The sequence below is a fragment of the Taudactylus pleione genome, unplaced genomic scaffold, assembly GCF_031769625.1.
Source record: "Taudactylus pleione unplaced genomic scaffold, aTauple2 ptg000400l, whole genome shotgun sequence".
NCBI lineage: Eukaryota > Metazoa > Chordata > Amphibia > Anura > Myobatrachidae > Taudactylus > Taudactylus pleione.
Window position 1 is genome coordinate 5134137 of NW_028284802.1, and position 26323 is coordinate 5160459.

The 26323-nt window shown below is 46.7% G+C and overlaps 2 protein-coding genes across 3 annotated transcripts in view; one reads left to right on the plus strand and one right to left on the minus strand.

Moving 5' to 3' along the window:
- Positions 1 to 658: 658 nt before the first annotated feature.
- Positions 659 to 25790, minus strand: RNF5 (ring finger protein 5). Of its 2 annotated transcripts, none has more exons than XM_088446673.1 (6): positions 25055 to 25773; positions 23977 to 23995; positions 16276 to 16388; positions 14863 to 14923; positions 12195 to 12312; positions 659 to 2938 (listed from the first exon to the last, which is right to left on the minus strand). In XM_088446673.1, exons 1-6 carry the CDS (start codon positions 25153 to 25155, stop codon positions 2844 to 2846), a joined length of 507 nt encoding a protein of 168 aa, XP_088302799.1. In that variant the 5' UTR covers positions 25156 to 25773; the 3' UTR covers positions 659 to 2843. The 2 variants fall into 2 exon arrangements, with proteins under 2 accessions (XP_088302799.1, XP_088302800.1); XM_088446674.1 differs by having other exon boundaries at positions 2850 to 2938; positions 14796 to 14923; positions 25055 to 25790.
- The window catches only part of AGPAT1 (1-acylglycerol-3-phosphate O-acyltransferase 1), a 65586-nt gene continuing 64644 nt past the window's right edge, over positions 25382 to 26323 (plus strand). Inside the window, exon 1 of the mRNA XM_088446671.1 lies at positions 25382 to 25478. The gene's annotated coding sequence lies outside the window, so the exon portion shown is untranslated. The remainder of the gene's footprint in view (positions 25479 to 26323) is intronic.

Consider the following 26323-nt stretch of genomic DNA (forward strand, 5'->3'; position numbering starts at 1 on the left):
TAGTTTTGAGTCGTTTAGAACAGTGGTTCTCAAACTCGGTCCTCAGGACCCCACACAGGTCACATTTTCCAGGTCACCCAGCAGGTGCACAGGTGTATTCATTACTCACTGACACATTTTAAAATATCCACAGATGGAGCTAATTATTTCACTTGTGATTTTGTTAGGAGACCTGGAAAACATGCACTGTTTGGGGTCCTGAGGACCGAGTTTGAGAAATTGTGTTTTAGAAGACACAACACTAGTGTTGAAAGCAGTGGTGGCACTGGGGTTGGAGACACCCAGTGCGGCCAATAGACCTGGCACCCGCGCCTGAAAAGGTGTGGCCTTGCACCCCCACTCCCCCTGTTTAATCACTTTGGGGGCCTGCCCAGCACTCCTGCAGATGCTGGGCTGCCCCAGATACTCTCCCCGCAATGCCAGCTCCTCCTCAGTGATCTGAAGCCGGGTACTTCATGATAACGTCACAGTGCAGTACCTGGCTCCTGAGTATTGTGGATGAGCTGGCATTTTGGAGTCACCCCCTCGGAGGGTGACACCCAGTGCGGTCCACACCTTCCTAGTGACACCACTGTCTGAAAGGACGTTCTGAGACTACAAGAGCTGAACAGGAAAAAAAAAAAAAAAGTTTCAAAAATATCATACAAAAACTTGTAGCTGAATTTGTTACATTTTATTGACTCGTAATCAAGACTGTACAATACGCGAAGCCTTCAGCAATATTTACACTTTGCTCGATGATCTGGAACCATTAAATCTGCTCCGCTGCAATATACAGGAGGTGTAGAGATAGCTGCCCACGTGAATAATTATTACGGGGGAAAAGGGTTAAAGCAGACCAAATGTCCCTCCGGAGATCCAGAGAGGTCAGAGAAGCGGACAACTCGGATCTGAGATGGAAGATTATCGCTCTCTCGGCCACTTCATGTCAGAGCAGGAAAATAACCATCGTTATATGGTCCTCGTTGTCTATCGGAGGAGGGTAACATTGCCCAACGCCAAACTTTTCAAGGTAGATATCATGTAAATGGATGATGACTGTAATATAAACCTTAAGCAGAAGGGGGAGCCCTTGCTTTTGCTTAACATTTCTATATTGCATGTCTGGTGAGACTTCAAACTTTAATGTAGCAGCTCGCTTACCGGATTACATCAGGTTTCCATATGGAAAATGTACTATTCATTACAAATATAAATTTCTGCCATTATAATTATCTCTTATTTCTAGTGAGTTAGTGCCACTAGCTAAATGCAGCCCTTACAGAGCCAGAATTAAATGGATCCAGTTTTCTTTCGGTCTGACCTGATCACAATCCGTTTTATATATGACCACACTGGATTCTCCTGGAGGCGCTGACAGCTTCTCTCGGTGGAACCGGACAGTTTAAAAACATATGGATTATTTGTATTCAGTAGCCTATACCCCAAAAACCGGCTGCGTGTGGGCTCTAGCAATGCTTCACACCTAACCTTGCTTGGGGATTGCTGGAAAGACCTAAACCAGACCAGACACAGCCCATCACGTACCAAGCCTGACATTGGCTATACTTGGTGGAAACAGTCACAAGCGTGCAGGCGCCATTTACTAACAAGCAGCCATTTGTATTTTCACGGGAAGATCATCCAACAAGATGTCTGCGGTCACTGCTTCATTGCCTGTCATCAGGCCGCTTTTACGGAAAGTATGCCGCCAATCTGTGTATTTTACTAAGGCCAGCAGGGCCTCCTGCCCAGACAAGTGGGTATTGCACAGAACAGTCTTCATTGTAAGTGGACTCTGGGCCTGATTCAGACTCGCTCACGAGCGCATATCGCTCGCAAGCGGGTCGATGGTGGCCCAGTGCGCACGACAGAGCCGGCTCCGTCGTGCGCGAGACCCGGATAGCGACGGGCAAACTGCCGCTCTGGGTCTCATAGCAAAGGGGGCGTGCTGTCGACGTTGAGTGACAGCACGCCCCCTTTGGTGAGCGGGCCGGGGGCGTTACTGCCCAGTCGGAGGCGTTCCCATGGGAACGCCTACTGTCTGGGGCTGGCCCCACTGACATCACAAGTAATGTCAGTGGGAGTGCTTTCGGCTCTGTTAGAGCCGAAAGCACTCTGGGGCTTGCGGCAACGAGACCCTACCACAAGGGCCTCGTCGCAAGCCCCGATGGTCGCGATGGTCTTGACCATCGCGACCATCATCATGGCCGCTCGCTATAGCTGTAGGTGGTCACCCACAGCTATGCGAGCGGCCAGGAGGCAGTTCTGAAAAACCAGAGGTCCGGCCCTGATTCAGAGCGTCCGGCTCTGAGTCAGGCCCTCAGGTCCTTAAACCATGGGAAACATTGGCTGCTTTGGGGAATATACACAATATTTCTCAGAAAACAGGTCCACCTTAAATAACCATTTTATCTTTCCAGCAAACCTTAACCAGGAGTGACATTTTGCAGTGACCTGAGAAGTTGTACAATGGAATTCTATAGAAGAGGTTACAGAGAAAGCAATTCTATAATCTCCAGGAAAGTTACAGATCTATTTTGTCCACCAAAAACTTCTTCCAGATTTTCCCAATTTTCACCAACGAGCGTTTACAGTGCAAAAGGAAACAAGGAGAATTACAAATGTAAAAAAGGTTACAGACATGGAGTGGACATACATAAAGGGCCCATAGAAAAATAGATGACGTGATGAATTTGATGGGTAGGTCAATGTGTATTAATAAGAAAACTAATCTCGTACGGAGAGGAGTGTTTGCCAGGGGGGGCAGGATGGGGCGCGTCTCATAGCAGAATCTCCGGTGGCTGAAGTCTCACGGATCAAGACCCCAGTTGGCGGGGAGGAGGTACGGCAGCACTCGGGCCTCACACGCTGATTAGCCAGAAGAAGAAGAAGGCAGCAATGATGAGAAAGAGAGAGTCAAGTAATCCGAACATCCTGCCGTGAGCGAGTCCAGTGTCTAAAATATAAAGAGGAAGGAAGAGAATACAATAAGAAACATTCGTACAAAAGGTCATAGACAAATGCTGCGTTAAAAAAAAGGTCAGAGCACTTATTGTATTCATTATTGTCTCATGTAGTATATCAGGAGATGAGTGATATTTTAGAATGTAAGCTCTTTTGAGCAGGGCCATCTACCCTATTGTGCTTCTACCTACTGTATTTCCATTTATCGAATACTCCACACTAGGGCAACTAACACTCGGCTACTTATGTGGGTGTAAATGTCGCTAACATGACAATGTTTACTATCCTTGTCCTGTATTGTATTGTATTGTATTGTATGTCGCTGGCCACTTATTTGGTTATGTACTCTGTAAGGTGCTGCAGAACACTTGTGTCGCCGTATAAATAAATGATAATAATAATGTGTTACTTAGGACAGGGCTGCATGTGACAGGGACAGTGACATGATGTGAGGAGGGGAATGGGGGCAGCAGGAAGCCACAGGCAGAGTAATATAATGGAAGGAGCAGAGTCCCACCAGCAGCACAGAGTATATCAGGTGGTGAGTGACGTATCAGAGAGGACAGGGCTGCATGTGACAGGGACAGTGACATGATGTGAGGAGGGGAATGGGGGCAGCAGAAAGCCACAGGCAGAGTAATATAATGGAAGGAGCAGAGTCCCACCAGCAGCACAGAGTATATCAGGTGGTGAGTGACGTATCAGAGAGGACAGGGCTGCATGTGACAGGGACAGTGACATGATGGAAAACAGAGGCGAACACCAAGTCATACACAACTGTTTAGCCGAAGGAAGAGGGTCCCTACAGCAGTAAAGATCTGAGGAACCCGAGACTGTTGTATGAAACTAAGTGTCTGACTCAGCTTAGGACGGAATTGTAAATCTGCACGCGAGCAGCTTTGCAATTCCGTCTTTGCAATTCCGGTAATGAAGCAGGAGGTATCATGCCCCCTGCATGCATTACTTCTCCGGGCTGGATCGTACAGCGCAGCATCGGATAATCTGCGAGAACGTCGGCTGGCCAAGTGACCCTTAGGGTCACGCATGTAGGCCACCGCAGATGACAGAAAGAGGCTAGGAGATCTACGTCAGCCGATGAAGATACTGGCCTCTTCCCTCACCTCCATCGGCGGCGACATGCCTCAGCTTCGGGTAAAAGAGGCAGTCGACGCCCCCTCCAAGCCAACAAATGGCAGCAGACTGTCAATCACTGAAAGTTTGCTCCCAGTCTGTGTGCAAACACACAGGACCCGTACTGCCAGGAGCCTGCGCAGATTCCCGATCACACCTGCACTACAGAATCGGGCCCTAAGTACATACATACAAGGGGTAAGAACTAACAGTGCACACAGCCTGATATACAAGGGGTAAGACATAACAGTGCACACAGCCTGATATACAAGGGGTAAGACATAACAGTGCACACAGCCTGATATACAAGGGGTAAGAACTAACAGTGCACACAGCCTGATATACAAGGGGTAAGAACTAACAGTGCACACAGCCTGATATACAAGGGGTAATAACAGTGCACACAGCCTGATATACAAGGGGTAATAACAGTGCACACAGCCTGATATACAAGGGGTAATAACAGTGTACACAGCCTGATATACAAGGGGTAATAACAGTGCACACAGCCTGATATACAAGGGGTAATAACAGTGCACACAGCCTGATATACAAGGGGTAATAACAGTGCACACAGCCTGATATACAAGGGGTAATAACAGTGCACACAGACTGATATACAAGGGGTAATAACAGTGCACACAGCCTGATATACAAGGGGTAATAACAGTGCACACAGCCTGATATACAAGGGGTAATAACAGTGCACAAAGGGCCTGATTCAGAGCCGCTCGTTTGTTCCGAGCGATGTTTGCACAACTGCGCATGCGTACGAATCGTAATACGCATGCACGAACCAGTCAGTGCGGCCGAAAATCGTTTGTTCGCTAAATAGCGTATGCCTGCTATTTTGAGTGACAGGAGGAGGCGTATGTGGGTGGTAACGGGGGAAGGTGCTTGAAAACAGGGAGTGGAGATCCGAACGCAGGAGTGCTTAAAGGTCAAAACGGGCGTTTTAAGGGTGTGCATAATTAATACAGCAGCGTCATTGACCACGTTACTGGGTTATTTTAAAGTCAGAACTGCTCGCAAGAGTGCGATAAGAAAAACCAACCACAAGAATAGCGAGCAGTTCATACGCTGGTCGATGTACTCGATTAATCTAATAAATAGCGGACATGACGTAGGATGCGAGCGGCCAGGGGGCATAGTTTTCAAAAAAACGACCGCATGTTTTGTTCGCTCGTTCGGACCTAGAGGTGTGAACAGACCGCAAAGAGCGAACGGTTCATTTGAATAGCCACCCCTTTTTCCTGAACGAGCGAGCGCAAATAGGGTCTGGCTCTGAATGAGGTCCAAAGCCCGATATACAAGGAGTAAGAAATAACAGTACACACAGCCTGATATACAAGGGGTAATAACAGTACACACAGCCCGATATACATGGGGTAAGATATAACAGTACACACAGCCTGATATACAAGGGATAATAACAGTACACACAGCCCGATATACATGGGGTAAGATATAAGTACACACAGCCCGATATACAAGGGGTAATAACAGTACACACAGCCTGATATACAAGGGGTAATAACAGTACACACAGCCTGATATGCAAGGGGTAAGAAATAACCGTACACACAGCCTGATATACAAGGGATAATAACAGTACACACAGCCCGATATACATGGGGTAAGATATAACAGTGCACACAGCCTGATATACAAGGGGTAATAACAGTGCACACAGCCTGATATACAAGGGGTAAGAACTAACAGTGTACACAGCCTGATATACAAGGGGTAATAACAGTGCACACAGCCTGATATACAAGGGGTAAGAACTAACAGTGTACACAGCCTGATATACAAGGGGTAATAACAGTGCACACAGCCTGATATACAAGGGGTAATAACAGTGCACACAGCCTGATATACAAGGGGAAATAACAGTGCACACAGCCTGATATACAAGGGGTAATAACAGTGCACACAGCCTGATATACAAGGGGTAATAACAGTGCACACAGCCTGATATACAAGGGGTAATAACAGTGCACACAACCTGATATACAAGGGGTAATAACAGTGCACACAGCCTGATATACAAGGGGTAAGAAATAAAAGTGCACACAGCCTGATATACAAGGGGTAATAACAGTGCACACAGCCTGATATACAAGGGGTAATAACAGTGCACACAGCCTGATATACAAGGGGTAATAACAGTGCACACAGCCTGATATACAAGGGGTAATAACAGTGCACACAGACTGATATACAAGGGGTAAGAAATAACAGTGCACACAGCCTGATATACAAGGGGTAAGAAATAACAGTACACACAGCCTGATATACAAGGGGTAATAACAGTACACACAGCCTGATATACAAGGGGTAATAACAGTACACAAAGCCTGATATACAAGGGGTAATAACAGTACACACAGCCTGATATACAAGGGGTAATAACAGTACACACAGCCTGATATACAAGGGGTAATAACAGTACACACAGCCTGATATACAAGGGGTAAGAAATAACAGTGCACACAGCCTGATATACAAGGGGTAATAACAGTGCACACAGCCTGATATACAAGGGGTAATAACAGTACACACAGCCTGATATACAAGGGGTAATAACAGTACACACAGCCTGATATACAAGGGGTAATAACAGTACACACAGCCTGATCTACAAGGAGTAAGAAATAACAGTGCACACAGGGCCTGATATACAAGGGGTAATAACAGTGCACACAGCCTGATATACAAGGGGTAATAACAGTACACACAGCCTGATATACAAGGAGTAAGAAATAACAGTGCACACAGGGCCTGATATACAAGGGGTAATAACAGTGCACACAGCCCGATATACAAGTAGTAAGAAATAACAGAATACAGCCTGATATACGAGGGGTAAGAAATAACTGTGCACACAGCCTGATATACAAGGGGTAATAACAGTACACACAGCCTGATATACAAGGGGTAATAACAGTGCACACAGCCCGATATACAAGGGGTAATAACAGTGCACACAGCCCGATATACAAGGGGTAAGAAATAACTGTGCACACAGCCCGATATACAAGGGGTAAGAAATAACTGTGCACACAGCCTGATATACAAGAGGTAAGAACTAACAGTGTACACAGCCTGATATACAAGGGGTAATAACAGTGCACACAGCCTGATATACAAGGGGTAAGAACTAACAGTGTACACAGCCTGATATACAAGGTGTAATAACAGTGCACACAGCCTGATATACAAGGGGTAAGAACTAACAGTGTACACAGCCTGATATACAAGGGGTAATAACAGTGCACACAGCCTGATATACAAGGGGTAATAAAAGTGCACACAGCCTGATATACAAGGGGTAATAACAGTGCACACAGCCTGATATACAAGGGGTAAGAAATAACAGTGCACACAGCCTGATATACAAGGGGTAAGAAATAACAGTGCACACAGCCTGATATACAAGGGGTAATAACAGTTCACAAAGGGCCTGATTCAGAGCCGCTCGTTTGTTCCGAGCGATGTTTGCACAACTGCGCATGCGTACGAATCGTAATACGCATGCACGAACCAGTCAGTGCGGCCGAAAATCGTTTGTTCGCTAAATAGCGAATGCCTGCTATTTTGAGTGACAGGAGGAGGCGTATGTGGGTGGTAACGGGGGAAGGTGCTTGAAAACAGGGAGTGGAGATCCGAACGCAGGCGTGCTTAAAGGTCAAAACGGGCGTTTTAAGGGTGTGCATAATTAATACAGCAGCGTCATTGACCACGTTACTGGGTTATTTTAAAGTCAGAACTGCTCGCAAGTTTGCGATAGGAAAAACCAGCCACAAGAATAGCGAGCAGTTCATACGCTGGTCGATGTACTCGATTAATCTAATAAATAGCGGACATGACGTAGGATGCGAGCGGCCAGGGGGCATAGTTTTCAAAAAAACGACCGCATGTTTTGTTCGCTCGTTCGGACCTAGAGGTGTGAACAGACCGCAAAGAGCGAACGGTTCATTTGAATAGCCACCCCTTTTTCCTGAACGAGCGAGCGCAAATAGCGTCTGGCTCTGAATGAGGTCCAAAGCCCGATATACAAGGAGTAAGAAATAACAGTACACACAGCCTGATATACATGGGGTAAGATATAACAGTACACACAGCCTGATATACAAGGGGTAATAACAGTACACACAGCCCGATATACAAGGGGTAATAACAGTACACACAGCCCGATATGCAAGGGGTAAGAAATAACCGTACACACAGCCTGATATACAAGGGGTAATAACAGTGCAGCCAGCCTGATATACAAGGGGTAATAACAGTACACACAGCCTGATATACAAGGGGTAATAACAGTACACACAGCCTGATATACAAGGGGTAATAACAGTACACACAGCCTGATATACAAGGGGTAATAACAGTGCACACAGCCTGATATACAAGGGGTAATAACAGTGCACACAGCCTGATATACAAGGGGTAATAACAGTGCACACAGCCTGATATACAAGGGGTAAGGAATAACAGTACACACAGCCTGATATACAAGGGGTAAGGAATAACAGTGCACACAGCCTGATATACAAGGGGTAAGGAATAACAGTGCACACAGCCTGATATACAAGGGGTAATAACAGTACACACAGCCTGATATACAAGGGGTAATAACAGTACACACAGCCTGATATACAAGGGGTAATAACAGTGCACACAGTCTGATATACAAGGGGTAAGAAATAACAGTGCACACAGCCTGATATACAAGGGGTAATAACAGTACACACAGCCTGATATACAAGGGGTAAGAAATAATAGAATACAGCCTGATATACAAGGGGTAATAACAGTGCACACAGCCTGATATAGAAGGGGTAATAACATTACACAAAGCCCGATATACAAGGGGTAAGAAATAACAATGCACACAGCCTGATATACAAGGGTAAGAAATAACAGAACACAGGGCCTGATTCAGAGCCGGACGCTCTGAACGAGCGCCCACTCTGAACGAGCGCCCGCTCTGAATCAGGGCGTTTTATTTTTTTTTTTTTGGGTGCGTCCTCCTGGATGCTCGCATAGCTGTGGGTTACCACCCACAGCTTATGCGAGCGTCCATGGTGATGGTCGCGATGGTCAAGACCATCGCGACCATAGGGTTTGCGACGAGACCCTGCGGTAGGGTCTCACTGCCGCAAGCCCTGGAGTGATTTTGGCTCTATCAGAGCCAAAATCACTCCCAGTAACATCACTAGTGATGTCAGTGGGGCCGGACCCAGATGGTAGGCGTTCCCATGGGAACGCCTCCGTCTGGGCAGCCACGCCCCGGCACACCCACCAAAGGGGGCGTGCTGTCACTCACCATCGACAGCACGCCCCCTTTGGTGTGAGACCCCGAGCGACGGCTTCCCACTCGCTCGCCGGGTCTCGCGCATGCGCACGACGGAGCAGCCACAGTCGTGCGCATGCGCATTTGGGTACCATCGACCCGCTTGCGAGCGGGTCTGAATGGGACCCACAGCCCGATATACAAGGGGTAAGAAATAACAGTGCACACAGCCTGATATACAAGGGGTAATAATAGTGCACACAGCCTGATATAGAAGGGGTAATAACATTACACAAAGCCCGATATACAAGGGGTAATAACAGTGCACACAGCCTGATATACGAGGGGTAATAACAGACTGATATACAAGGGGTAAGAAATAACTGTGCACACAGGGCCTGATATACAAGGGGTAATAACAGTGCACACAGCCTGATATACAAGGGGTAATAACAGTGCACACAGCCTGATATACAAGGGGTAATAACAGTGCACACAGCCTGATATACAAGGGGTAATAACAGTGCACACAGCCTGATATACAAGGGGTAATAACAGTGCACACAGCCTGATATACAAGGGGTAATAACAGTGCACACAGCCTGATATACAAGGGGTAATAACAGTGCACACAGCCTGATATACAAGGGGTAATAACAGTGCACACAGCCTGATATACAAGGGGTAATAACAGTGCACACAGCCTGATATACAAGGGGTAATAACAGTGCACACAGCCTGATATACAAGGGGTAATAACAGTGCACACAGCCTGATATACAAGGGGTAATAACAGTGCACACAGCCTGATATACAAGGGGTAATAACAGTGCACACAGCCTGATATACAAGGGGTAAGAAATAACAGTACACACAGTCTGATATACAAGGGGTAATAACAGTGCACACAGCCTGATATACAAGGGGTAATAACAGTACACACAGCCTGATATACAAGGGGTAATAACAGTACACACAGCCTGATATACAAGGGGTAATAATAGTGCACACAGACTGATATACAAGGGGTAAGAAATAACTGTGCACACAGCCAGATAAATCAAATGGCTAGATCATCATTTTGCATCCCTTATATATAGTATACTGTAAGTAATGAAAGCACCAGAATAGATTGCCCTTATTACCCATGTACTGAATGTTTCTAGTTTTAATAATTAGTACTTCCCATGCTATGTAATTAATGCAAATCACATACAAACAATTGCTAAACCTGTGTAAGATTGGCCATATTACAGCTGTATAGTTTCTTCCATTGTCATTTTACACATGCCAGGACGAAGTCAGCCATCATCCGAGCAGTGATGAATATTCATGAGTATTAATGAGGAACAGAGCTGCCCAGGTCCTGGACCCCCCACAAATCGTCCTGTGGTATCAACCTGCCAGCTTTAATGACCGAGGGTCATGGGAGGCTCCACCCACACCACCGGCTAATTTACATACCGCCATAGGCATTTAGGACAGATTGGGAGACGTGCGGTTTTCTAGCCCATTCTATTAAACAATGGTATCTGCGTTAACAACTTTACATAGCAATTAGGCTTTTATTCATGATTTACTGTAGATTTTTTTTACACCTGCATGACAGATACACTTTAATAAAATGAATGAGGCTCTAGCAGCTTTCTGTGCCAGATTCCTGAACTCTAATTACCTTACATACAGTAAGAAATGATGATGGAAGCATCAAACTAATGGTCACATTATTCTCATCATGGCTTCATAGCGCCATCAAGTGGCTGGAACAGGCAGGAGTAGGATAGGGCCTATTACACTGTACAACAAATTAATGCTTTTAATTTGTTTCCTTTCTAAAAAATAGTCATACATTACTAATTTGAGGTCAAGAAAAACTAAAATGATTTCAGAATGTTTTTACTAGCTCTATTTTTTGAGCTACACTACTTGCACTATACTGTAATATAGTCATAGTGAAAAGCTATTTTAAAATAATCTGATATTTTCTTGATAGAAAATAAATAACAGTTGTTTTAATTCAATCGCAAATAAGAACACAAAACAAAACATACAGCATACGAAACAAACATACAGCATACGAAAGTACTGTGTAATATAGTGGCCTATTCATGGGGGTGCTTTCTCTTTGCTTATCGCTTGTACCCCTCTTCTGGGGGATCTCTTGTCACTGTCACCTACCCTGATATCTTTGTTCCATTGCTGAAATGTCTTGGTGGAATCGCTCACTATGCTTGTCACTCAGTGCACCACAGTTATCTTGTGTGGGTAATCCCGTGAATCGCATATATTTGAATAGGGGAGGGGACAAATAACTGATTCATTTCATTGGGTCATTACCAGCAATCTGCACGAAACGCAGATTGCTGGTAAGATTCTCTCCATTCTGCCCACGTCACTAGGAATACCACTACATCGTCATAAATGGGCTATATCTCGGAACTCAGAGCTAACAGAGTTTTAAATGTCATATTCATTCTGTGCATACTCAAATCAATTAGAAGTAACTATTTTCACATCGGAAACATTTTCATTGTTGTGCAGTGTTATTTGTGGCTTTTTGTATAATAGAGTGTAAAGCTGGTTCCACACTGGGAAACCAGTTTAAGTGATGTATAAGGGGCTCCAACATATTGTAATTGGGTGTTCGGTCACTGGACGGGGGCCAGCTAACGACTGACCATTATTGCAAATTTTATTTGGTTTTCATTTATAAAGGGAATAAGTCAGTGGATCTAAGCACATTATCGGGGGCTAAGTTAATGGACTACAGTGAAAGCTATTATGGGGAGTTCGCCAAGTGGAGTCGAGGGTAACTTACCTGCCCGTGGTGCTGACTGGAAGTCATTAGTGTTAAAGACAGTAGTAAAAATGCCAAAAGGAAAAGCCCCAATGCCAAAAGACATGTGGAAGCCAGTGTCCGTGAATCCAGGGATCCCCTGCGTATAAAACAGAAGAGGTACAAGGTAGTTAGAGCACACTGTACCCACATCAGTGTCGCAGCTCACTGACACAAGCTCCAGCCTGCATGCTTTAAAGTACCAATATGACTTCACCAACAGATGAAAGCCCCATACGTCTCTACAACATATGCAAAGTTGTTGAAGAATGATTCTTGTTTTAACCAATGCTTAGCCAGGCTGTGAGAGGTGCTCTGGTCACAAAGCTATAAGTTACCCGGCCATAGGAGTTACAAGCAACAGTACCACCTACAGGCTACAAGTATACACTGCACTTTACCATTACACAAATATCGGAGGATGTTACTTCTCATTCTGCACACTGCAGCATAGTTCATTAAGAAATCAATAATTACAATAAAGTGCAGTTAATCAATTTCAAATATGGTTATCACCATTAGAAAGAGAAGATGATTAGAACAACACCCCAGTATTTGTAGTGTAACCAACCAAAAAGATGGCCACCGCATAGACATTAGCAATAAGTCTGTACAGGACTAATACATTAGGAACATGGCCACTATATGAGTGGTAGATGCATTGTGAGAAACAGGACCAATTATTCACTAATATGGCCACCTTCTGACTGTCCAGCTATATCAATGCTAGTAGCCACAGGCAAGATGGCCGCTTGATTCTTTTGGGCATAACACACTAACTCTAGTGCCAGTGCAACACTACTAACACTAGGACGCATCGTTAGACATAGCAGGAACAATGACAAAATGGCCGCCGGAGACCGCGCGGTAGCAAGATGAGGACTCCTATGCACACTCTAGTGCCAGAACTCACATCAGCGCTGGTAGGCTATGACGCGCTTGCACGCGCGACCCGGAAGTCCGCACAGCACACACAGAAGCCCTGGACATAGACTAATGCACTACCTATATAAGGACAATGAAAAGAAGGGTGGGCATCCTTGAAAAAGTCCGCGAAAATCGGATGAAACGCGTTGGGCAACGCCCCCTATTGACAGAACTTTTATGAGAGACTTTATTCTATATAAATCAACAATACTGGTTATGTATATAGCCTCATGTTTCCTATGTACAGGAAGCTTTCATAGATGATAGGACTCAATTGAGTCCCTATTCCACTTGCAATAAAGCAGTTTATAGCAGACTAGAGTCTGTCGTTGGTTTTAGTATGAATCAGTGTGCAGCAGCCATTCCTACCCATCATATCCCCTCATAAACATCCACACAAGCACCGGGACAAGGGGAACCAGCAGGAGTAACACAGCGTAGGGGGTAAGTACCATTCAATCTTACCTACCTACCTGCATTATAGCGTTTACCTAGATCCCTGATACTGTGCTACTGTGTTATATTTGAGGTGGAGAGGAGGTAAAAGCGTTTCTAATACCTTGAAGCATACTGTAAGAACACCCATCCTACAGATATTACAACATATTAATCGCTGGGACTATCTAAGGACATTACTCTATGAGAGACAGCAGTATTTTCTGACATACCCAATCCCGGTCAGGGACAAGCATCGTACACCATCCAGCCAGCTATTTAACAACGTTTTTAAAGAACACCCTGCCTACACAGTCTATGTGGATTTGTACTCATCTCAACAACACACAATGGGCCTGATTCAGAGCCACTCGTAAGCGGCCGCTCGTTCGCTCCGAGCGATGTTTGCCCAACTGCGCATGCGTACGGATCGTTATACGCATGCGCAAACCAGTCAGTGCGGCCGAAATTCATGTGCTCGCAAAATAGCGAATGCCTGATAATTTGAGTGACAGGATGAGGCGTATGTGGGTGGTAACAGGGGAAGGTGCTTGAAAACGGGGAGTGGAGATCCGATCGCAGGCGTGCTTAAAGGTCAAAAGGGGCGTTTTATGGGTGTGCATAATTAAAACAGCAGCGTCATTGACCACGTCACTGGGTTATTTTATAGCCAGAACTGCTCGCAAAATTGTGGTAGCAAAAACCAACCACAAGAATAGCGAGCAGCTCATACCCTGGTCGATGTACTCGATTAATCTAATAAATAGCGGACATGACGTAGGATGCGAGCGGCCAGGGGGCGTAGTTTCACAAAAAACGACCTCAAGTTTTGTTCGCTCGTTCAGACCTAAAGGCGTGAACAGACCGCAAACAGCGAACGGTTCATTTGAATAGCCACCCCTATTTTCAGGACGAGCGAGCGCTAATTGCGTCCGGCTCTGAATCAGGCCCAATATTCATGGGAATGCAGCCAGGTACTAGGGATGTTGCTGGGGCACTTTCTAGTGAATTGTAGATTAAATAGTATGTGTAGGTTAAAGGCAGAAACTATATATCAGGTTCAAATGGGGAATGCACATCTATAATATATACCTGCAATGTAATACAATATAGGGAATGATATTTATGTTGTGGATTCAGGGGACTATTTCTAGTGCGGCAATGTATAACTGGCCAGGCAGAGAGTACATGCTCTCTGCACATAATATAACATAGCCTTACTGTTCATTAAAGGGGAGCAAAGGTCTTCTAGTAAAGGAGGATTCCCTGTAATGTGACACAAGCCTACCCCTCCTGCTCTGTTCTCGGGTTCCGGCCTCTGTCCCTGGGGTCTCGGCGGGGTTTTCAATCTGAAAAAGAAGAGTTATGCATTAGAGATGACAGGAAAGTGATACTTTGTCTGTATCACACTAAAATATGACATTAAGAAGGGTGTATAGGTTAGCGAGGGTCACAATTTAATTTAATTCTGTCTGCCCAATTGAATAGGCAAAGACCCACAACTCCCCTCTGTCTATATCACTGTGTCACCCTGCAGGGGGAGGTACAGACCCACAGCTCCCTTGTGTCTGTATCACTATGTCACCCTGCAGGGGGAGGAACAGATCTATAGCTCCCTTCTGTCTGTATCACTATGTCACCCTGGCACAGAAGGGACAGATCTATATCTCCCTTCTGTCTGTATCACTATGTCGCCCTGCAGGGGGAGGAACAGATCTATAGTTCCCTTCTGTCTGCATCACTATGTCACCCTGCAGGGGGAGGAACAGATCTATAGCTCCCTTCTGTCTGTATCACTATGTCACCCTGGCACAGATCTATAGCTCCCTTGTGTCTGTATCACTATGTCACCCTGCAGGGGGAGGAACAGATCTATAGCTCCCTTCTGTCTGTATCACTATGTCACCCTGGCACAGAAGGGACAGATCTATATCTCCCTTCTGTCTGTATCACTATGTCGCCCTGCAGGGGGAGGAACAGATCTATAGTTCCCTTCTGTCTGCATCACTATGTCACCCTGCAGGGGGAGGAAAAGATCTATAGCTCCCTTCTGTCTGTATCACTATGTCACCCTGGCACAGATCTATAGCTCCCTTCTGTCTGTATCAGTATGTCACCCTGCAGGGGGAGGAACAGATCTATAGCTCCCTTCTGTCTGTACCACTATGTCACCCTGCAGGGAGGAACAGATCTATAGCTCCCTTCTGTCTGTATCACTGTCACCCTGCAGGGGGAGGGACAGACCCGCAGCTTCCTTCTGTCTGTATCACTGTCACCCTGCAGGGGGAGGGACAGATCTATAGCTCCCTTCTGTCTGTATCACTATGTCACCCTGCAGGGGGAGGAACAGATCTATAGCTTCCTTCTGTCTGTATCACTAGGTCACCCTGCAGGGGGAGGGACAGACCCGCAGCTCCCTTCTGTCTGTATCACTGTCACCCTGCAGGGGGAGGAACAGACCCGCAGCTTCCTTCTGTCTGTATCACTATGTCACCCTGCAGGGGGAGGAACAGATCTATAGCTTCCTTCTGTCTGTATCACTAGGTCACCCTGCAGGGGGAGGGACAGACCCGCAGCTCCCTTCTGTCTGTATCACTGTCACCCTGCAGGGGGAGGGACAGACCCGCAGCTTCCTTCTGTCTGTATCACTGTCACCCTGCAGGGGGATGGACAGACCCATAGATCCTCCTGTCTGTGTCACCTGGGGTCTTCCTGGTTAGTGCCCCCTCTGCCATATATTGGGATCACATTATCTCGGCTGATGCAAGCCTTACACACTGGACACTCCTGACGCTCCGGCCGGGTCTCCAACCACTGAAGAAAAACAAAACAAAAAACACAGCATGTATTATACAGGTTACACTGCAAGCTAACAGTGAGCTTGTACAACACCCATATATAATAACAGGAGCAGGGCAACACCTTAACCTGCTGGATATTATTAAACATGATGTCTGCTGTAGGTTTTCAGTAGGGGTGTGCACCGGCCACTTTTCGTGTTTTGTGTTTTGGTTTTGGATCTGGATCTTTCTTCGTGTTTTGGATCTGGATTGGTTTTGCCAAAACCACCCTTCCGTGTTTTGGGTTCTGGGTTTTGTGTTTTGGATCTGTATTTTTTTTAAAAAAAGCATAAAAACAGCTAAAATCACAGAATTTGTAGGTTTTTCTGCTCCTATGCTATTATTAACCTCAATAACCTTAATTTCCACTCATTTCCAGTCTATTCTGAACACCTCACACCTCACAATAGTGTTTTTATGTCCAAAACGTTGCACCGAGGTAGCTGGATGACTATGCTAAGCGACACGAGTGGGCGGCACAAACACGTGACCCATCTAGGCGTGAAACTGCAGTGGCAGACAGGATGGCAGTTTGAAAAACTAGGCCCCAAACTGTACATAATGCAAAGAAAAAAAAGAGGTGCAAGATGGAATTGTCCTTGGGCCCTCCCACCCACCCTTATGTTGTATAAACAGGACATGCACACTTTAACAAACCAATCATTTCAGCGCCAGGGTCTGCCACACAACTGTGGCTGAAATGATTGGTTCGTTTGGGCCCCCACAAAACAAGCTGGCAATTAATGTGTCCCTGCACAAACTGGCTCTATGGAGGCAAGATGTCATCCTCATCCTCCTCATCCACCGATTCCTCACCCTCTTCAGTGTGTACATCCTCATCCTCACAAAGTATTAACTCGTCCCCACTTGAATCCACCACCACAGGTCCCTCTGTACCTTCTGGAGGCTGGTCTCCCTGGAAGAGCTGATAATTCATTTTGATGAACATCATCTTCTCCACATTCTGTGGAAGCAACCTCCTACGCCTTTCGCTGACAAGGTTCCCGGCTGCACTAAACACTCTTTCGGAGTACACACTGGAGGGGGGGCAACTCAGGTAAAATAGAGCCAGTTTGTACAGGGGCCTCCAAATTGCCTCTTTTTCCTGCCAGTACAGGTATGGACTGTCTGCCATGCCTACTTGGATGCTGTCACCGATGTAATCCTCCACCATTCTGTCAATGGTGACAGTATCATATGCAGTGACAGTAGACATGTCAGAAATTGTTGCCAGGTCCTTCAGTCCGGACCAGATGTCCAAACTTGGTCCTGCCTGCCCTGCATCACCGCCAGCGGGTTGCTTAGGATACCTAAGTTTTTTCCTGGCAGCCCCAGTTGCAGGAGAAAATGAAGAAGGAGCCGTTGACGTGTCACGTTCCGCTTCAGCTGACAGTGTGTTCACCAGCAGGTCTTTGCACCTCTGCAGGCTTGTGTCGGCCGGAAAGAGAGACACCACATAGGCTTTAAACCTAGGATCGAGCACGGTGGCCAAAACGTAGTGGTCTGATTTCAACAGATTGACCACCCTGGAATCCTGGCAAAGCGAATGAAGGGCTTCATCCACAAGTCCCACATGCCGAGCGGAATCGCTCCGTCTTAGCTCCTCCTTCACTTTCTCCAGCTGCTTCTGCAAAAGCCTGATGAGGGGAATGACCTGACTCAAGCTGGCAGTGTCTGAACTGACTTCACGTGTGGCAAGTTCGAAGGGCTGGAGAACTTTGCACAACACGGAAATCATTCTCCACTGCGCTTGAGTCAGGTGCATACCCCCTCCTTTGCCTATGTCATAGGTGGATGTATAGGCTTGTATGGCCTTTTGCTGCTCCTCCATCCTCTGAAGCATATAGAGGGTTGAGTTCCACCGCGTCACAACCTCTTGCTTCAGGTGATGGCGGGGCAGGTTCAAGAGTGTTTGCTGGCGCTCCAGTCTTCGGCACGCAGTCGCTGAATGGCGAAAGTGGCCAGAAATTTTTCGGGCCACCCAAAGCGTCTGATGCACGCCCCTGTCGCTTTTCAGAAAATTCTGCACCACCAAGTTTATTGTGTGAGCAAAACATGGGACGTGCTGGAATTTGCCCAGATGTAATGCCCGCACAATATTGGTGGCGTTGTCAGATATCACAAATCCCCAGGAGAGTCTAAGTGGGGTAAGCCACTGGGCGATGATTTCCCTCAGTTTCTCTAAGAGGTTGTCGGCGGTGTGCCTCTTACTGAAACCGGTGATACACAGCGTAGCCTGCCTTGTAACGAGCTGGCATTTCTGAGATGCTGCTACTGGTGACGCTGCTGCTGTTGCTGCGTAAGGTGATACATCTACCCAGTGGGCTGTCACAGTCATATAGTCCTTAGTCTGCCCTGTTCCACTTGTCCACATGTCCGTGGTTAAGTGGACATTGTGTACAACGGCATTTTTCAGGACACTGAGGACACTTTTTCTGACGTTTCTGTACAGTCTCGGTATCGCCTGCCTAGTGAAGTGGAATCTAGACGGGATTTGGAACCGGGGACACACTACCTCCATCAATTGTCTAAATCCCACTGCACTAATGGCGGATACCGGACGCACGTCTAACACCAACATAGCAGTCAAGGCCTCAGTTATACGTTTTGCTTCAGGATGACTGCTGTCGTACTTCATCCTCCTCGCTAAGGACTGTTGGAGGGTCAATTGTTTAGTAAAAGTAGTGGTGTTCCTACTTCCTCTCTGGGATGATGAACGACTCCCAGCAGCAGCAACAGCAGCAGCGGCAGCAGTAGGCGTAGCAATGCAGGATCCTCCGGAGGAATCCCGGATAGGAGAGTCAGTCATGCCAGTGACATGGCCTGCAGGACTACTTCCGATCCTAACTAAGGAGGAAATTGACGAGGAGGGAGTTGACGGTGTGGTTTGCAGGCGCTTGGATACAACAGGACAACGGGATTTAGGTGTCCCTGGACTGCTTACGGTCTTAGCCAAAGTTTCTGAACTTGACAGTAACTTTTTATGAACGCGCTGCAGGTGCCGTATAAGGGAGGATGTTCCTAGGTGGTTGACGTCCCTACCCCTACTTATTTCACCTTTACATATGGTACATATGGCAAGACAGTTGTTGTCCGGATTTGGATAGAAATATTGCCAGACCAAAGAGGTGGAATGTTTGGTCTTCTGCCCAGGCATGACCGTGATGGGCTTTTTCATCCCACGGACAACAACTGTCTCCCCCGGAGCCTGATTTAAACAAACCACATCACCATCAGAATCCTCCTCGCCAACTTCCTCCTCAGCGCCAGCTACACCAGTATCCTCATCCTGTTGTACTTCAACAGTGACATCTTCAATTTGCATATCAGCAAGTGGACTGTGGGTGCTCCTTTCAGCACTTGCAGGGGGCGTGCAAATGGTGGAAAGAGCCACCTCTTCCCGTCCAGTGCTGGGAAGGTCAGGCATCGCAACCACCACCACACTTGGACTCTCCTTGGGGATTTGTGATATCTTCTTAGAAAGCACAGTTCTTCGCTGTGCTTTTGCCAGCTTAACTCTTTTGATTTTTTTAGTGGGAGGAGGGCTTCCATCGTCATGTGAAGCTGAACCACTAGTCATGAACATACTAGGGATCGACCTTAGCCGTTCCTTGCCACTCCGTGTCGTAAATGGCATATTGGCAAGTTTACGTTTCTCTTCAGCTGATTTAAATGTCTTTTTCAAGGTCATTTTCCTGAACTTTGCCATTTGGGATTGTATGTGCCCTCTACTATGACATTGGGCATCGGCCTTGGCAGACGACGTTGATGGCATGTTATCGTCTATGTCATGACTAGTGGCAGCAGCTTCAGCACTAGGAGGAAGTGGTTCTTGATCTTTCTCTATTTTATTTTTATCGGAGAAAGTTTGGTCCTCCATTTATGTTATATCGATTTGATATATACGTGCGGCTAAACACAGAAAATAATTTTTTTTTGGGTTTGGACTGGAGTGTACTTTGTGGGTTACAGCACCCTTAACGGTCAAGCCAGCCGGCCCTTTACTTATGACACAGGCGCACGCTTGGCACTACTTTGTTGATGCACGTGCGGCTACTGCGCACACAATTCACAAACACAGAAAATAATTTTTTTTTTGGTTTGGACTGGAGTGTACTTTCGGGGGTTACAGCACCCTTAACGGTCAAGCCAGTCGGCCCTTTACTTATGACACAGGCGCACGCTTGGCACTACTTTGTTGATGCACGTGCGGCTACTGCGCACACAATTCACAAACACAGAAAATATATTATTTTTTTAGCACTTGGGGGGAGCACCCCTGATGGACAGAGCACCCCCTGGACAACACTACAGCACTCCTTTAGGACTGGGACACTGCACAGGACTTTGGAGTGGACACAGCCCCTATGGAGAACTGACTGCACAACACAGTCCAGCCAGCCCCTATGGACTTTGAAGTAGTGGACACAGCCCCTATTAACAACAGCAGCACAGCACAACACAACCAGCCCCTATGGACTTTGAAGTAGTGGACAACAGCAGCACTACACTACACTACACTACACAGCCCTAACTCCCACCCTCCCTCTTCACTGTCCACAGCCGAGTGAGAAAATGGCGCCGACGCGGGTACCTTATATAGGATCCAAAACCCGCGAGACTCGGAAGGCGGGATGATGACGTTTTGCCTCGATTTCAGATCCGAGTCAGGCGGGAAAAGTCGAGCCTGACTCGGATCGGACTCGGATCGGGGGGGCTCGGGGGGGTTCGGATTTCAGAAATCCGAACCCGCTCACCCCTAGTTTTCAGTCCTAGTGGAATAAATAGTGTAAAAAAAAAAAAAAAAAGTGTCACTATAATGTTGATCTGTCCTGAATATAATGGCAGTGTGTTACATCACCAAATTGATTGGAAAGTGTTAGCCAAGGACAAATTGCATAATACTGCAGTCACTGCAATCTACAGACACAAAGCTAACCTTAAATCAGTCATAGGTGTGATCCTGTCCCTTAGCCCAAGGAACACAGTCATGGCCAAGTTTTGGCTATTCAGCACCTCCCCCCGATCCAGTAGGAGTGCTTAATTACTATCCCCCAAGGGCAGTAGGTGTGGTCTAGCCCAATACATGTGGTCTGTCAGACCCAGGTGATACTAATACCTCTTTTCCACCAAAAACCCAGGTCCGACCCATTTACACTGCACCTTTGATCTGGGTTACTCCCAGGTCAGCCCTGTTCACACTGAACTCAGGTCTGCCCTGCTAAACCTGTGAGGTCATAAAAAGTGGGAGGTGAATGCTCAACAACCACCAATCTGCTCATTTTATGCATGATCCAGGTCAGATAACCCGGGTTGCACCATTTACACTGCACCATTACCTGGGTCCATCCCTGGTAGCTACCTGGGTTGGATTGCAGGGTCACTTGACCCAGGTTATTTTTCAGGGACCCTTTTACACTGAGCTGCGACCCGGGTAGACCCAGCAAAAACCCAGGTTTTTGATCTGGTGTAAAAGGGGTATAACAGACTCAGGGGGAGATTTATCAAAGCTTGGAGATAAAGAACCGACCAATCAGCTCCTGTAATTTTACAGGCTGTGTTTTAAAAACAACAGTAAGAAGCCAATTGGTTGGTACTTTATCTCACTCCACTTTATCTCTCTCCAAACTTTGCTACAGTTCCCCCTTAGGCTGCTATGTGCACATATATCAACTTGCATTTATTTCTTACACATTACAGCATATAAGCAGCCTCTCACACATGGTTCAGCATTTCCGTTCTGAGTTGCACAAGAATAATGATGGGTATAAACTAGACGATATATGTTGCCCGATCCGGCCAACGTATCGTCCATTTGGGTGTGTGTGTACCCGATATGTCACATAACGACGCGCACTCCCACACACAGTCAGCGACATCCAGGTCCGATGGGCGATATAGTTAGCGGAGGCCATGCTGGCGAATGCAGCAAGGCCGTCGCTCCCGGCATCGGCAAGTGTGTATGCAATTGCCGATGCCGGCACCCCTGCCGGGTCCCATTACTAACGAGGACGTACTCCCTAGGCATTGTCTAGTGTGTATCGGCCTTAACACTGCTATTTTTGCATTCCCTAGGGACCAGTGTTCAGAAACACAGATGGACAATATACCAAGATAAGGGTCCGTGGACAAGTGCAAACAAGTCTAATAAACCAATTAAATTAAAATGTATATGTCTGTTACAAGATGAACTTTGAATGAAAATTCCCATTACATGTGACATATATACAAATACTAATGGTTAAAACCAACATAAGAAAACAGATGGCAAGAATAACTAAAAGCCTATATACGGCATATTAGTAGAACAGGCTATAATAAACTACACAGTATCCAGGTAAAAAAAAATATGGATCTTAGGAGCTCATTCAGACCCGCTCACTAGATACATACTCTCACTGCTGCCGATGGTATGCAGTGTGTATACATTGTGCGCATACCTTAGCGAAAGTTCCCAATGCATTTGCTCGCTGCGCATACACAGCCCAGCAGTGTGAATGACAGGGGAAGCCGTTTGTAGGTGGTAACAGGGGCTGGCCATTAAAAAAAATGGGGGAGTGGAGGTGCAAACGCAGGCGTGCCTGATCATCTCAGCGGCGTTTTAGAGGTGTGCATAATTATAAGACAGGATCTAGTGTTCCCTCTAGCTCCGGCGGGAGGCAGGGCGCCGGAGCTAGAGAGGGCATGCCCGTGCGCGCGCCAAAGCCGCGCGCGCGGCCGAGAAGGGGGCGTGGTCATCGGAAAAGGGGGCGTGTCTATAAGACGCATCCCCTTTTCGTCACTCTTGGGGGTGTGCCCGGCCCTTACGGACACGCCGGGCAGCCCCCAAGCCCTGCAGACAGGGAGAATAGATGCCGGGCGCATGCGCCCGGCGTCTATTCTCCGGCGGTGACCGGGTCACCGCATGTTTCTCCACCTGCGGGACACTGCGTCCCGCGGGTGAGAACGGCTCCCGCAGGCTGTGAGGGCAGGGCGCTTTTTGCCCTCCAAAAGGAGGGCAGGGCGCCGCGCCCCGCTAAAACAGCCTAGCGGGAACGCTAGGATCATAGTACACGTCACCTGGCTTGATTTTACACTGAAGTGCTCGCAGCAGTATATGGTCAACCTCAATCGCTGCGATCGCATCCGATGTACCGATGATTGCATACACTTCCTGGACATGACGTGCACAAGTGGGCGTCTTAAGACAGGCTGGGGGGTGTCTGCATACACTATGTGATCACTCTCTTAGAAATACTGGGCGTGCTAATGCATTGCTGTGCAATAGCACTGCCTACGCAATTTGCATACACATCGTGCGAGCGGCTCTGAATCAGCTCCTTAGATTCCTATCAGATGATCACACAGAAGGCGCCCAGGACATACACCTGAAAGGTAACAGAGGTGTCCAGTACCCAGTAATATCTGGCAGGAACTGAGAAAAGTACCATAAGCTCCGGTTATTTAGGAGTTACGTGCACTATGAAAGCGCCCAGATGCTAGAATTCTGCTTAGCTGCTAGCCAATATTGGTGTATAATAAAATACTCTAAGTAATGATGTACATAAAAAATACAGACATACCTGAAGAAGACAAGGCCAGCTGTAAAACAAAAAGAAAACACTATAAGTAATACACAATACAATTCTGTGCCATTGGTAATATACACTACAATATAGTTTACACTGTGTAAGAGGTGATAAGTCTGTTGTACAACCTTCCCCTGAGGAAAATGACGACGATAGAGCCTAGAAGCCAGGTAACCGGTGAACTAATAAATAACTTTAGGAGGGTAACTGGGAAAATAAGCATGAAATTATCTCCCTGCACCCCAAGTAGGATTCCATCTACCCCAGACTGACAGACAGCCTGTACATTTTATTGTAAACCATCTCTTTCAGTGTAGCTCTTCAAACCTCATAAGGTCCCTGTATCTGTGAATTTCCATAAAAAAAAGAAAAAAAACAGGCGAAACGCGTGGCTGATAGTCACCAGCCACGCCTCAAGGAAGGGCATTATACAGGCAGAATATAGCACCCTACCGACCAGCCGTATAGCCTATGTGGGGCAGTATGACAAGTATAGTAGTTAGCATGACTGCCTCATGGTACTGAGGTCCAAAGTTCAATTCCCAAGTACATAACTTTGTGGAGTTTGTATATTCTATGTCAAGCGCTGCGGAATATGCGTGCGCTATATAAGTGACTTGATGAATAGAAACGTATGTGTCTGCCTGTGGCTGATGGAGAGGCAGGAAGATGCGCCCACAATGGACTGAGCCTTGAACGAACAGTTGAAGGATCGGTCTTTCGGAATCCTATATCCAGAATGCTCCAGAACCAAGGAAAAGAAAAAAAAAATATATATAATTTTTTCCTGTATGTGTGTGTGTGTATATATATTATACACACACACATACATATATATATATATATATATATATACACTGCCGTTCCAGGTCTCACATGGACGTAGGAATAACAATCCTAGATTATTCAAACAATAATGAAGATACATTTTAGGTGCTGCAAATAAGATAAACAATAATACATCAATAATCAGGATATACCCCTGCCTCACCAGTATAGACACAAAATTATATATATATACACACACACATATATATATATAATGCTATATTAGATAGGAAAGTGCACCTACCAGTATAAGTGGCCACACACACTGACCACCGGCTCCTGGGCCGTCTCCAGGCAGATATTGCATTCATAGGCCACACCGGGGCTGCCAGCAGCCGCCGCCATGGCAACCGAGAGACCGGATCCTAGCCGGGCAATGGGCGGAGCGTCACGGGAGAGGTCAAAGGGAGGTGGACTGACTGGGTGAGCAACAAGTCCGACCCTGGCAGGCTATTGGCCACAAGACCTTTCCGTCACCAGCTCACGATATTCATTGGACCAGCTTTGTCCCGCCTTCACCGCCTGATGCAATCAGGTGTGGAGCGTTACAGGTTACTGCTGATTGGCCGGACTGAAGCAAAGCACGGGCCTCAAGCGGGCGGACAGGGCGGTTATCTGTCAGATGAGAATGACGCCCGGTCGCAATGCCCCGGCTTACATAATCACAGGCTAGTATAAGACGTGACGCTGCAGGTTTTTTTTTTTTACGTTTCACGCAACTTTATGAACCCATGGTGATAATGACAATGAATACCCTACTGTTAGTAAACAAAGCATTATAATGATATACTGAAGTATAATATAACACATTTCAAGAATTGCTCTATAACTGGCCAGCCCTACTTTAGCGTTTTCATATCCATCTCATTTACATATTTACAGTGAGGAGTTCAATGCACCATATGTAATTAGTGTTTAATTAATACTAATGTGGCCTGGACTTTTTTTAATTATTAGGGGTATATTAGTAAATCATTTACTAAAGTGCGAGTTTTTAGAAGTGGAGCTGTTGCCCATAGCAACCAATCAGATTCTAGCTATTATCTTCTAGAGAAGGTGCTAGTTAAAACATACTTGCCTTCTCACCTGGGAATGCCAGGAGTCTCCCAAAAATCGCGTTCCTCTCCCGGCACCCTGCAATAGTAGGCAAGTCCCCTAGAATGGCAGCCGACCCCCCCCAAGATCGCCGCAAAAGTGGGCGGTCCGCTGACGTGATTCGCACTGAATCCCGTCATTGTAGTCCCGCCCCCTGCTTTATAATGCCTGTAATATTGGAATTATAAAGTGGGGGGCGGGACCGTGAACATGACGGCATGCTCCGCCTGCCTAAACCGCCCCCACCCTCCCGCATACCTCCCAACATTTACAGGCTGCAAATAGGGACAACCGCACCCAAAAAGGGGCGTGACCTACCCGTAAAAGGGGCGTGGCCTATCGGCATGCCCAGTTTACATCACTAAGGGGCGTGCCCAAAAACTTCGGGATGCTGGGCTGCCCCCGAGCTTCCCCTCCG

Bases quoted from the DNA above. Each gene is read 5' to 3' on its own strand.
- RNF5 (XM_088446673.1), bottom strand. From the start codon at position 25,155: ATGGCGGCGGCTGCTGGCAGCCCCGGTGTGGCCTATGAATGCAATATC. The intron at 12,313-14,862 runs GTAGGCTTGTGT...TTTTATACGCAG, and splicing joins CCGAGAACAGAGCAGGAGGG to GGGATCCCTGGATTCACGGA. The intron at 2,939-12,194 runs GTAAGTTACCCT...TTTATATTTTAG, and splicing joins CCAGTCAGCACCACGGGCAG to ACACTGGACTCGCTCACGGC.